The sequence below is a fragment of the Anas platyrhynchos genome, chromosome 4 (assembly GCF_047663525.1).
Source record: "Anas platyrhynchos isolate ZD024472 breed Pekin duck chromosome 4, IASCAAS_PekinDuck_T2T, whole genome shotgun sequence".
In the NCBI taxonomy this organism is placed as follows: domain Eukaryota; kingdom Metazoa; phylum Chordata; class Aves; order Anseriformes; family Anatidae; genus Anas; species Anas platyrhynchos.
This window is the reverse complement of record NC_092590.1, coordinates 39,398,493-39,413,134: the sequence shown is the minus strand read 5'-3', so window position 1 is coordinate 39,413,134 and position 14,642 is coordinate 39,398,493. Positions and strand designations below refer to the sequence as shown.

The window sequence follows — 14,642 nt, the reverse complement described above, 5'->3', positions numbered from 1 at the left end:
TCCTTGCACTTCTAAATGATCTAATAAAAATGGCAAAGCAGGCTGTTAACCTCAGAGATGTTGTCTTCACAGACTAAGATTGATAGACCTGAGCAAATTGTTTTGCCAAACTATTTGCTTTGAAGACAAGAATTCCTCCCACCCTGCTCCCAAATCATCAAAGTGATTTGGTTTCATTCTTGTAATGTTTGATTCTTCAATTCACTGTTCTGGAATTTCTGATGAGAAACATTTATAAATTGCTTGTCTATTAAAAACAAAGAAGCAAACAAACACACAAAAACACACAAAAAACACACTTTGGTGTGCTTTAAACTTAAGAATGACACTGCTTTCAGATAAGGATCCTGGCTGGAGGCATGTCCAGTGCAGCCAGGGATAAACCCAAAAAAAGGCTTTTCTGAGCTCTGCTAATTGGCTTATTTAGAAAGCACCAAACTCAGGATGTCTCTCAAGGTGCTGTACAGGACTATAGCTACCTAGGTCAGAAAATGCCTAGTCATCTAAAGTCAGCTGGCACAACACCTCCCTTCAAAGAAGCATTTAAGTAGAGAATTATTCCTATGCTAACTAGCTGAGAGCTTAAATAAGGAATAGATTCTTTAACAGTTTTATGTGTTTGGCATGTAGTATTCCTACATCAGTGACCATAGAGGCAGTGTGGACCATGAGATTTTTGTGGTCTAGTTGCTGTACTTAGTGTTGCTTAACTCAAGGAAAAAAAACCACAAATGTAACTTAAGAGAACCATTACAATGAGGATATGCCTTTGGGGATGTTAGGCAGCTTTATTCACATACTTGCTTTATTTGAGTAGGATTTTCTGTATTTGTCATGCAATTTAAGGAGCAACTCTTAATCCTGGATCCTGGAAAACTTTTAGGCTGCAATACTCAAGCATGCAGTCTAAATAGAATTGTGTCTGTTCGCAGAGCACTACACATAACACTTAAGATCTGAGGTTCCACACACAAATCCAAAAAAAAAGCTAAAAAAAGCTAAAAGCTGAAACTCCACTGTGCTCCACTCTATGATAGCTTTATTCACAGATTCAGAAACATATTCCTACTAATTTTTAAGCTTTAAACATCTTTTGTTTTAGTTTTCCTAACTTAGCAATTGATATGATTTTGCTTGGAAACACTATCTCTTCAAATAGGAGTAGCTCATATTTAATGGCAATAGTTGATAAATTATAACTTGCCCAAAATACTATGCATGCTTCTGAAAGCTGGAATATTAATCTTTCTCCAGATGTGTCTAGAAATTAAATAGCATTTTTGAGATGCTAGATTTTTTTTTTAATAACTAAACTGAAGAGTCTATAATTTAGGACACATTATAACGTAATGTAATGTACCATACTGTACTGTATTATAATAAAAAAGAGACAGATTATCTGAAGTGCTATACTAACCATGAAGAAGAAATGCCTAAATTTTCAGAAGGCACACAATGCCCACCTAGTAACATGTTTAGTATATGACGTGATCTGTTACAGCCATAACTCTGCCATATAGTTATTTCAGACTTGCATGTTGGTTTATGTGTTGTTACAGAACTGGGGCAGGATGGTTCCCAAATTCAGTTTTGTGTATAATTTGTTGAAAAGATTGTAATTTACAGAAATGCACCTTCCTAGCATATACCAGAGAGATTTACATAAGTCCCTCATCACACAAGTTCCCCACTGTCCTCTCTTATTCAGAAATTATGCACTTTGTTACTAGCTACTATCACTGAGATCAAAACTCACCTCGGCTCAAATGCCCCAGCTCTTGGTATACAGCAATGAACACCAGTGATACAACTGGGATGTGACTCCTCAGAGGCAGAAATCTGTTTTCTCCTTAGTTAGCTCCACTGGCTGACACAGTGGGAGTGGGGGGAGCTAAAATTGTACCTGCTTATCAGCTCCTTATATCCATTCTTGCACCTAGAGGAAGAAAACAATAGATCTCTCATTTTCCTGTGCGGTAATTTATGAGGCTGATAATTGAAGGAATGGCAGTTCAGCCCTCCAGTAAAAAATCAAGCACAGCAGGAAGAGACACTATTCAAATTGAAAATATTGTCCTTTGTATCTGCCTGTACATTTGTTTTCAGGGATTCTAAACATTTTTGAATTCAGTTTAAATAATAATTGTTATGCTTCAATAACTCTTATCAATGCAGATTTCTTATCAGAAGGCTTTCATTTCAAGACTGTTCTTTGAAAAGATCTTATACCGAGACAGTATGTGAGAAAAGAAAGGTGAAGTCTCATCTTTAACCATTTGGAAATTTACAGAAGAAAGCTGGATATAAGATGAGTTGGTTGGGCACCTTGCTGGAATGATTTGGCTCTGCAAGAACAGCCTTTTTTCAAGACTACCTCCAAAAAATCCAGCATTCCTGTGTTACCACAACACCTCATTGCTCTAGAAGAGCCTTCTTCCTTCCCACTTCACTTTTTCTCCTGTAGTGATACACTGTAGTGTAGGGAGAATATGATGTATTTCCTTTCATTTTTAAAAAGTTACATATAAGAGACACCATGGGATTCCAAGTCCAAATACATATACACATTTATGTGAAATTCTTTACTCTTGCTCTTGGAAAAAAAATGACCCCTCACTGGGCCACTCTGTGATCTCAAGATAAACTAATGTTATGTTATGTTCTTGCTGTTGTTCCAAGTGCAGTGAGTTGGAACGATGAGGCACTCCCTAACTGTACCAGGAACTTGTGCCAGCTGGATACCAGACCTGTACAACCCAGAAGGTACTGGAGTCATATGGTTGGTGGGCAACACGAGAATCACCCAGCAGGAATTGTGGCCAGGGAAAATATTGACTAAAGCCAATCATCTTGCAGTCCTATGAATACTGGTCCTAAGTGAAGAGCCCCTTTGAGTTCTCTGGGACCACAGTGGGCTGTGATCTAGGATCTCCCCCTGCGGTGGGATGCCTCTCAGGGCAAGACTCCCCAAGGTTCACTGGTCAACCTCCATACGCACCGATGTAGAAAAAAGTGAGGAATTCACTTGAGGCCTGACAGTAGAGGCAGAAGAGGGTGAGTAATTCACCAAAAAAGTTCTTGAATGTGCAGCGGCATTTATAAATCCCCAATACCTTGTTGTATAGAAATACCTAATCCTTTGCCCTATAGAAATCCTGCAATCTCTTGCTATATGGAAACTGCTAATATCCTGCTATAAATATTGTGTGAGAATCTTGCCATTTACAAAGCAAGATGTATTTTAACTTTATTTATTAACTTTATCTTTAACTAAGCCACTGTTTTGATTGTAGCAAACCCTACTGAATTATTGTGTTAAATAGGCTAATGATTAACTGATGATTAAGTGCTACTGAAGTAAAAATCATACAGTCTAATTTGTGATTTGCCATAAAGGAATTAATAAATCTTATATCGCTGATACATCAGATCTGTGTAAATATTTCATCCACAACAAATCTTTATGACTACTTTTGAAGTAGTGAAGAAGTAGTGCCTAGTGTCCTTAATCACAAACCAGTCAAAATAAATATGTTACTTCGGTTTAAATATTCATCTAGGCTGGTGTTTTTTTCCTGCAATGCTGGTACCTCCTTTTCACATGTATTTTTGTACTCTGTTACAGCAAGAATTGCAGCCAAGTCCATACTTTAATTGTCTGTTTCAAACATTGCCCAGGTTTCAACAGCTGCCAGGGGTGGTAGATTTCACCTTTGCAGTGATAGTGACTCTGAATCAGATCCTATACAGGAGCTAATCATTGTGGCTGCATTTCATTTCACTGCCTTCTCTGAAGAATGGATGCTGGACCCAAGTGATACAGTGTGGACACGATATGGACCTATTAGAACAAGCCCAGAGGAGGGCCACAAAGATGGTCAAGGGTCTGGCTGGAGCATTTATCCTATAAAGACAGGCTGAGGGAGTTGGGGTTGTTCAGCCTGAAGAAGGCTTGGGGGAGACCTTACAGTGGCCTTTCAGTACCTAAAGGGGGCCTACTGGAAGGCTGGGGAGGGACTCTTTGTCCGGGAGTGCAGTGATAGTACAAGGAGCAATGACTTTAAACAACAGAAAAAATGATAGGTTTAGATTAGATATAAGGAAGAAATTCTATACTCAGAGGGTGGTGAGGCACTGGAACAGGTTGCGCAGAGAAGCCGGGGATGCCCCATCCCTGGAGGTGTTCAAGGCCAGGTTGATGGGGCTTTGAGCAACCAGGTCCAGTGTCCTTGGCCACAGCAGGGGGGTTGGAATTATATTATCTTTAAGGTCCCCTCCAACCCAAATCTTTCTATGATTCTATGATTCTATTTAAGTCCCTAAGTACATTTTCCGAATCTGGCTGCAATAGAATGTCCTTCACAGGAAACTGTTATTGTTGTTAGAAATGGCTCATTCTTCAAAGGTTTTATAAATACTGTTCCTGAAAAAGATGTATTTTCCCTGAGAAACAGGAAGAAGATGTCCAACACTAGCTTATATTTTCTTCAATTAGGTGATAGGTACATTGCTAAAACTCTCTCATTTAGCTGCAGAGTATTCTTACCACCTCACAGTGTGTGACACACACAGAATAATAACCAGCACCCAGAATAATGCAGAAGGGGATAAAAAGAAGATTGCACAGATGGGAGGTACCATTTTCACCGTTGCCTCTGGAGTGCATGACCTTTACATAGTTAAGTGATGGTGCCTGGAAACCTGAGAGCACTCTGAAAGCTACTAGGCTTCATCTTCCGGACTTTAATTTAAGTTTAATTCACAGTAGAAAGGATTTTCATTGTGAGGTGTCTATGTAGAACTTCAGGATTACAGCTGCCATGCCCTATAGTTATCATAGACACTAAACCCACACTTACCTTAATAGCTAAAATCTTTTTTTTTTTTTCTCTTTAGTTTTGTGCAATTGACAGAGTATTTTTTCAGCTCCTTTATAAGGATATACTTCTGATGTCACCTGTGTCTAGTACACCTCTCTGCCCTGTCATCTTGCAGCAAACTAGATCTTGCCCTTTTCAGAGATCTTTTCTGTCCTGTCAGCCTTTTCCCATGGCCATTCTCTTTCTTGCTGTTGTCTCAAAAGGCAACTTCTCTTTCCCTCCTGTGTAAAATATTGTTCAGGCTGCTGAGAGGAGGAGGAATTATGACAAAAAAGCTGCATTTTTTTGCTTCCAAATTAAGCAAGTCTTTGGAGAGCTGGCTGGGAGTATACGCTTCAGCTACGAAGGTGGAGGGGACTGTGTAAAGATATAGGCACAAACTGTGTGCTTCCTCCCCTATATGGAATTAGAGGTAGCAGTGTAAGTGTTGCTGCTCAGGACAGCAAGACGCTGCTGTTTGTACTTGTCAGCTGTTTGCCTGCCCCCCCTAAATGGAGACATGTGCCTTTCCCCATGTTGTTCCCACCCTCCCTCTCCCTCCCCCTGCATCTGAGTATTGCTCAGAAGTGGGCGAAAGAGGAATCCTTCTTTATGGTGTGAGTAATTTCCACTGTGTATTATGTACAAACATAGTTCCAAATTATTATGTAACAACTGAAAGTAAAAGAGAATGGAGGAGGGGGTGGAGCATTTGGTGCTGTCATTAGTGCAAACTTTACTGCGGCAACTTACTCCACAGCCTTTCCGAGACTTGTGAGTATATTACAAATTTTAACATCCCCTTGCTTTTTTTTTCTTCCTTTCTTGTATTAAAAGGATGAGGGAATTCATACTGTTTGGTTTCCAATTATTTAACATTTCTTAAAATTGTCTTGTAAGATTTGTCAGAAATGTAAAATATATAATTTAAGTATTATAGTTAACCTCCTACCTAGCGCCTGTTTCGCTGTTTCTGCTGTATGACAGACATAAGCAAGCATGGAAAATTGGTGCTAGCCTGTGAGATTTTGTCACAATTTTCTAACAAACTCACAATGCAAAAATGAGGAGAAAACAAGCTCTTCTGTAAGACTAGAGAACATAGCAAGGACAAAGATAAAAGGCTGGGAGATAAGTTATTTACCTTCTTAATGTATACCTTGAAAGAACATTAAATGTAGACAGGGAACTGAAAATTGCAGTCAAGTGGAATCCTATTGAAAACAGTGATACAGACACAACAGCTGATAGCAGTACACTGGGGAGGTATTAGCTGGTTAGTAAGCCAACTAAGTAAATGCATTAATGAGTCTGCTGTTAAAATAACTCCTTCTGCCTAATGAAATCAAAAGGAAGGAGGAAATGGACATTTGGGGGGGGACCTTGTGAAGGACTATATTTTTAAGACCTGCAAAATTACCTCTGTAAAACCCATCAACAGGAAACCCTCCTTAGTGTGCACAAACACAGCGATGATTTCTTCTGTATACAGCAAGAATATTTGTGCTACTTACCCTTAAAAGAGTCTGATATTGCAGAACAAGCTCCTGATTATAATTACTATAGCATGTTTTGCTATATTTTCCAAATAGTCAATAGCATAGCAATTCCTTTGCCCATTATGAACGTTTTTACTTCTATTTACATTTACCCATTAATTTGACATGTGCTAGATAAATGGAAAGATTTATCAACTATTTTATCTTGGAACAAGATACATAATTATAGATCAGCTTAGTATAAACAAATGATCTTTTTAAACAAATGGAGGCATCAAATCAAATCCTTTGGAGCATATTGTACTGTTCTAAACTCTAAGAATGTGTATGACTTTATAGCCTGTCACAATTACTCTGCAAACTCAATAAAGGTCACCTTACCCATCTCTTTGGAGTGTACGATTCTGTATCCTACTGCTTTGAAACTTTTTGAATTCCTTTGGGAAAAAAATATTATTCTCAGATCCATTCTAAGGCATCCCAGACCTTCACTGAAAATAGAGAGGGATTGCAGAGGACAGAGATACAAGCTGATGTGGAGTAATTAGGTAACATGAATAATATAATGCTAGATTTGTTTGGAGGAGTGAAAAGTCCCATCTCACATCAGCTTGCTACAGAAAAATACTTGGCTTTGCAAGAAGATAAACATCTTCCAGGCTGTGGCCAGTAATACATTAAATACAAACTTTTTACTGGCAGGTGCAGGATTCTCACAGCCAAATGTTTCCCTCCACTGTCCTCAGAGGGCTCAGCTTTATATAGCCAGCACAGAAAGGAGGAGAATAATCTGGGAATGGCTTGCAGAAGAATCAGGGAGAGGCTAGCAGAGGGTACCACATCCAGGAATCACTAGAGCACAACAGTTCAACCTCAGCTGTTGGAACAAACTTGTTACTCTGAATAGGTACTGATTTTTATCCCTCTCATTCTACCTGACAAGGTCTTGTCGCTATACCCTTTCTTTCATCACTGTGCCATCAGTAGAAGCTAAAACCAAGGACAATAAATACACTTGCATTCATGTTTTTCAGGTCTTTCTCATAACTCCTAACAAAGAATAGTCATTTTAGAGATTATTTAAAATACATCACTGTAATGCACTAAGAATTCTCATATGTTGTCAGTTTTCTAGAGTAAACGTATAGTGTGTTAAGCAAAACAAGAACAACTCAAACATGACCATTCACTGTACATGTGTACTAAAATATTTCTGATTTCCAGGAGTATTATTTCTTTACTTTCTTTGGTGTATTTTGCAGTGACTTCACAGGGAAAAAATGCAAAAAGGGTGCAACACAATTGTTTTTACTCTTAATATAACCTTTTAGCTCTAAGCAGTTGCATGTCTTAGTTTGCTGCAGAATCCCAAAATTGTGTATTTTAGTAAATGACAGCAGCTTTTCAGGTTGCTTTTTTAAAAACAAAAATATTCTAACTATCAGGTCTTTTAGGACAAATTGGAATTATGTTTAGGAGCTGTAGTATTCTGAGTCTCTTAATGTGGACAAGGCAAACCTAGCCTAGCCTTTTTTCTATTACAACTTTATGATATATTATCTATAAAGATAATTTAACATTTTAAAGATAATGTTAACATTTTAACAAAGTTGTTCAATATCACTGTTATAGACACATTATAACCAGTGATGATGTTCTTTCCATTGTCCATCAGGACATGATAAAACATCCTGTGCCTGAAAATAGAAATCCAAGGTGTTGTCATAAATCTGTAAGTTTGAAAATTGCTCAGAAATGGAGAGGGGAAGACTCTACTATCTGTTATTTATTATCTGCTATTTATTACTCAGAGAAATGTATATGATGCAGCATCTTAGTTTTTGTTAGTATTTCCCACACTATTCTTTATTCTTTATTCATTCTTTATTCTCATTCAATCTAGATTTGTGATTCCAGTTCTACAGACTTTTTTAGGACAGGACTCTGGGAATAAATATTGACATATTTGCAAACAAGTGACTGTTTTTCCCTGCAAAGACCAAACCTTGCTAGAAAGGACTATTAGCAGGTCCTTATGGGAATATTTTCTCAAAAGTCCATTTTGAGCAGGAGTTCAAAGGGATAGAACTGTATTGCAAGTCCCCAGTACCTCAACAAACAGCTTATTCTTTCAGAGGCAGAAGGACCTCCAATTCTGTATCATCAATCCCAAAACAATTTACCTTCTCACTGTTTCAGTGCCAAACAATGAACCTTAGCTGCTTGTGCCCATTCTCAAAGGTTCCTCAGTACTGAAGGTTCTTCTGCTCTTGCTGGGTCAGTGCTGTTCCCAGGACTGATCCTACAATATCATGCTCAGAATGAATCTGAAGGATGATTTCTGTCTTCCATTCATAAATTAATGTACCAGCGTAAAATCAAGACACTGATTCTTTTTTTTATTGAAGAAATTAGCAAAGAGCAGCAAAAATATTTGGAAGCCAGTTATTTGCCAGCAGGAGATGTACTATATAATTGTGTTGTTCTTGCTGATAGGTTGTTATCAGCAGGTAACAAGCATTGTTACAAACCATCTTACATGTACAGTATTTCATGATATAATGGATGAGGTATGTCTATAATGGTAGCAAAGAGCAATCACTCAGACACTGTTTCTACTATAGCTGCTATAAATTAAAAACTATATTTTAATAGCTTAACAATTAACTCTAGTGCTAATGGTCAAAAACTACCAAAAAGCCTATTTCCTGCCCACCGATGCATTGTTTTTTTAAAAGCCTGCTTTTACCTGTAGGGTAGAAGGTTTGACCCTATGGCAGTTAAAAATCTTATATCAAAATTGCACAATTTTGATGAATTCTGATGACTAGAAATTATCATTTATTTAAGGTGCCACTTTTAAATGAAAATACAAGTGAAACAAATTTGCTGGCTGTAATTTATTTTTGAGTAGAGGGATATTATGAATAGCTTCGCCAAAAATGTCTCCCACTGTACCTTTCCCTGGCTGCAGTCTCTGCTGGAAGTCTGCTAATGTCAAGTGCTTAGTAATTTTCTTCCCTACAGTTTTAAAAACAGATCTGGATGGTGTGGAGAAATTTGTTGTCTATGCCGGGACAAGGACTTGAACTCATTGGTAATTTCAGGTTATCATTTCCCACAAATTTTGTATGTGCAGATACAAATTATGGCAATACTGTTTTTGAGGTAATGGTCTTGCAAACAGCTAATCCAGTAGAAGACCCATTTTATGTAAAGGAATAAACAACACTGACAGGATTTCACTCCACATACTTTGAATGCCATATTAACAGTTAATATGCTGTTAACTATTAATAATACACTACCAGTTCTGTAGGCAACATGATGGAAAACCTCAGTGGCCTTCCTTGATACTGCTAGTTAAGAATTATAACACCTATACCAGTGGTGCCTACTTGTACCTCTGGCAAGTGACAAAGTGTCATTGTTTTCCTAGAAGGAGAAGTAGAAACCTTACCTGCCCTTCCAGGACTAGGGAGAAGTATTGCAGGAAAATGGAAATCTATGCTCCTGACATCTGAAAGTTGCAGCTGGTTATCGCCACCAACTTGCATGTAAGACAAAAAATGTTATCAGCAGAAGCACGCTCTTTCAAAAATAACTTATCTGCCTGCATAAGCCATATATCTCTCTCCTGAAGAGATTCTCTCTGCTGAATCTCACATGGCACGTACGACACAGCTGAGTTACAAGAAGCATACAGTGTGAGTTTATGAAAGGCAGATCCTGCCAAGCTAACCTGATCTCTTTCTATGTATGACAAAATGACCTGCTTAGTAAATGAGGAAAAAGTTATGGATGTTGTTTACCTGGAGTTTAGTTAGGCAGTTGATACTGTTTCTCACAGTTTTCTGGAAAACTGGCTGCTCGTAGCTTGGAGAGGTATACAGTTTGCTCAGTGAAGAACTATTTAGATGGCTGGGCTTAAAGAATTGTCATGAATGGAGTTCAATCCAGTTGGTGGCTGGTCAACAGTGGCATTTCTCAGGCTTAGTCTTAGGAACAGTTTTGTTTAACGTTTTTATCTGTAACCTGAATGAGGGTATTGAACGCACCCTTGGTAAGTCTGCAGATGACACCACATTAGGAGGGACAGCCAATCTCCTTGAGGGGTAGAAAGGCTTCGCAGAACGATTTGGATAGGTTAGATCAATGGGCTGAGTCCGATTGCCTGATATTCAACAAGACTAAATGCCAGATGCTGCAACTGGGTGCTGGTCAACAACTAGCTCAACATGAGCCAAGTGTGCCCAAGAAGGCCAATGACATCCCAGTCTGCATCAGTAATAGTGTGTCTGGCAGGACTGGAGATGTGATTGTCCACTTACAAGCAGCACTGGTGAGACTGCACTTTGACTACCGTGTTCAGTTCACTACAAGAAGGAGTTGTGCAAGCATGTGCAGAGAAGAACAACAAAGCTGGTGAAGGAGTAGAAAACAAGATTATGAGGAGTGGCTGAGGGAACTATGTTTGTTTAGTCTGGAGAAGAAGATAATGAGGGGAGATCCCATCACTCTTTAAAACTTCCTGAAAGGAGGTTGAAGATTGCAGGGTGTCTGTGTTTTCTCAGGTGACAAGGGATAGGACACAAGGAAATGGTCTCAGGTTGTGTCAGGGCAGGTTTAGACTAGACAGAAGGAAGAATTTCTTAATGGAGAGGGCGGTCAAGCATTGAAACAGGTTGCACTGGGAAGAGTGGTGTCTCTATCCCTGGAGGTATTTAAGAAATGTGTGGACATAGCACTAAGGGACGTGGTTCAGTGATGGGACTCAGTAGGTCAGGCTGATGGTTGGGCTTGATAATCTTGAAGGTCTTTTCTAACCTAGATGATTCTATCATTCCATGAATGATGTACTCCCAGCTTGAATGTCATACTAGGCTGCATCGAACTTTTTTAATGGACATCTGCATGCCTATTATAACAGAGCGCTTGTAATATGCTTTTTAAGAACATGGGAATGGGAGTCACAGTAATCTTTTGCAGGCTCATCTATTGTAACCTGTGGTGAAAAACAGAAAGTATGGTTTGTCTCCTTGTTTGAGTGTACTTTGGTAATGCTATAGTTGCTAGATGGAGTTTCCCTTTATGCTGCTTCTTGGCAGGGTAAATAGATCAAACAGTGTTTCATGCTCCTGAGACTAGATGAGTTCTGATACTACAGCTACCATAATTAGCTGCACTCAGGGCTGCTACGTGCAGCATAGATCACCAGCATGCAGCAAAGGAGACGAGATGGAAGGCGACACTGGGAGCCATCTGGGATTGCACTGCTCCCTGTCCTCAGTCAGCCTGGGGATTCCAGGAATTGAGCTGGCCCTGCAATGACCAACACCAAACACCGGTGATGGAAAAAATCAAATGGATTGGGGTTTACATGCTGTGGGGGTGCTTACAGCTTTCTTCTACCCATTTTATTTATTTTTAAATCTTTTAAAATGATTTTTTTTTTAAGTGTATAGCCTAAGTCCCACTGTATCTTATAATACAGTAATTAATTGAATGGAAACAGAAAAATGTAATTGTACCCTGACTATAATACATATATAATGGGAAAAATCAGATATTCTTCTTTTGTATGCCTCCATGTGTGATTTACTGCACATTCCTTGCAATCTGCTGTAAATGCAGAATAATTAATTTTCCCTTTTTTTGCTCACCCTTTATGGCACTCAGCAGCACAGTATCAAGTGGCTTTTTGAATGTGAATTAGTTCATTTTCTCAAAAACCCCAAAGTAAGAGTTTTATTTTATAAATGGGAAAACAAAATAGATGAACCTAAAGATTTAGGGTCTGATATGTGATACCTGGAGTTGATTTTTAAAGAGATTATTTAGCCTGCCCTAGGATTCTCTATGTTTATATACAGTCCCAAGTGTGTTCTGTTGTAGCTGTGGTAATTCAATATTTGTTTGAATTAAGCTCTGTAGATGGCACTCATTTCTTCAAACTGTAGCCATCTGCATTGGAAAAACTCCACCTGAGCTAGCTGACTATAAGGACTAGAAATATATGCCTGGGGAGCATGAGGCACCTCATCCTAAGGCCAGATACACGAAGTAACTTAAAATCAAGATTTTGTGTAAGAAGGAACTCGGAAAATTGTTGGCAATTGTGAAAAATATGGGTTAAGGAACTTGTCCAAATCACATGGAGATGGAGAGATAAAGTCAGGGACAGGACTCAGTTTTTTGGGGCTACATTCAACTGCTCTTGTCATCAAACCCATGTTTTTCTTCTTGTAATCTGACTCCTTTTGCATATACATGTATCTTTTTTCAAAATATATATATTTTTAAAGACATTGATACAGTCTCTTTCAGGTGCTTGGTCTGTTCAGTAAACAGAATCCAATCTTTTCAGAAATCCTGTGAGGGAAAACAGAAATTGTTACATCATAGTGTGATTAAAAAAATAATAATTTACTTTTTTTTTTTTTTTTTTTTTTTTTTTTTTTTTTTTTAAGTTATGAACTCATGGGAAGGCAATGAGCAAAAGATTCAGTTTCAATTTCTGGAGAACAATGTACTTTAGAGTTCATAAATCCCCCCACTTCACTTACAATGTGAGTAAGGACTCCTTCCTTTCACCTCCACCCTGTCTTAATTCTTATCTGTGCCTCCATTCAGTTATGTTACTCAAACTCCAGAGCTCAGTTACATGCAGCATCAATGATTTTTGTTCCTTTACCACATTGTTCCTGCAGGAAGCCTTTTTGTATACCAAAATTTCTGCTTGCCTCTCTGAAGCTCTGAGATAGAGTACATTGATTGTAAAAAGACTGCTGGAGACCAAATACTCAGTGCCAACAAATCTCTTCTGTAATTATGTAAACTAAGCCACTCATGACTTGGCCAACTTTTTGCAGATTTTCTAAGCTGCCGAACTTGAACACATTACTAAAAAGCACAGCTTTAATTAAATAGTTATAAACATTTTCTTTAGTATCAGAGAAAAAATGCACATTTCTGCTCATTTGTTTTTGGAAGTGACTGAATTACTCTTGATGGGACTTAAAAGAAAATCACTAGCCTGAAGAAGTAGTTCAGCATAGGAAATTCCAGCTTTAACAAATTTGGCTTGACAAAAAAAAAAAAAAAAAAAAAGCAACTGAAACAGTCTTATTGTTTGAGACCCAGTTGCAGAAGGCCCTGACAAAACTGTAGGCAACAGCCCCTTTACACATACAGAAATATTTTAATTCAAGGCCTAATCTCAAATACTGTACATTGAAAGAGGCATCTCCAGTTCATCTCTTCCAACCTCCCAATTAAAGCAGGGCTAACTTCAACATTACAGAAGGTTGCTCCAAGGATACCTCAGAGCTTCCACAACATCTCTAAGCAGCTTCCTTCACTGTGTAACTGCCCTCACTGTGATTTTTTTCCTCATATCCAGTCAGGTTTCCTTTGCTGTGTATAAGGGGAAACTGTAGTTGTTTCCTTCAGTTCTTTCACTGTGCACCTCTGGGAACAGTTTAAGTCTATCTTCTCTATAATCTCTATTTACGTAGTGGAAAAAACAAACAAACAATGAGATCCTTTCTTTCCCTTCCCTTCTCCACATTGCATAAACCCAAGTCCCTCAAGCTGCGTGTTCAGCCCCCAAACCATTTTAGGGTCTGAGTTTTCAGTTTGTCAACCTCTCTTGTACAGTAGGGCCAAAGCTGCACCCAGAACTCCAGACACACAGCCTTTCTCATGTGGAGCACCACTCCAGAAACATCATGTTTGTGCCTTTCATCTTGACTTTCCATTAGATGCCGGGTAGTTTAAGTGTCTCATCAGGATCACATATGCAACTGGGAGGCATCTTCCTTTGTTTAAAGACAGCTTCATCCAGTTCCTTGATCAGGCATCTTGTAGCAGATACACACCATCACGTCTGCATGTTGAATTCCTTCTCTTGTCAGGTCTCACCCTCCTTGTACATCACAGCTCCTTGTCCTTGATCCAGTCCTATGCACAGCATACTGTAAGCCCTTTGCTCTTCTCTGCTCATCTTTCCTTACAAGCCTATATCCAGCCACTGCAGCACTCTGGTGATGTGAGCTGTTCCACTACACCTCCTTCATGCCAGGAAGGCCATCATCCTGTAGCTGTGTGTAGATGGCCAGTTCCTCCTGGTTCTTTCCCAAGGCTGCATGCAGACTGTACAGGTACTTAAGGTGATCTCTTGACTGCCCTGTTTACACAAGTGGAGTTTAAGAGCCTTCCTCATCACCCTGTCCCATAAATTCCCAGTCTGGAAAAGCTTAAATCAAACTTAAATCTCAGGAAC

At 38.8% G+C, this 14,642-nt stretch overlaps 1 protein-coding gene across 3 annotated transcripts in view; it reads left to right on the top strand.

Moving 5' to 3' along the window:
• Positions 1-5,356: 5,356 nt before the first annotated feature.
• Positions 5,357-14,642, top strand: part of IL15 (interleukin 15) — a 43,043-nt gene continuing 33,757 nt past the window's right edge. For all 3 annotated transcript variants that reach the window (XM_005030958.5, XM_005030959.6, XM_013109782.4), the window contains exon 1: positions 5,357-5,474. In XM_005030958.5, the coding sequence (XP_005031015.2) occupies positions 5,372-5,474 (103 nt within the window). In that variant the 5' untranslated portion in view covers positions 5,357-5,371. The remainder of the gene's footprint in view (positions 5,475-14,642) is intronic.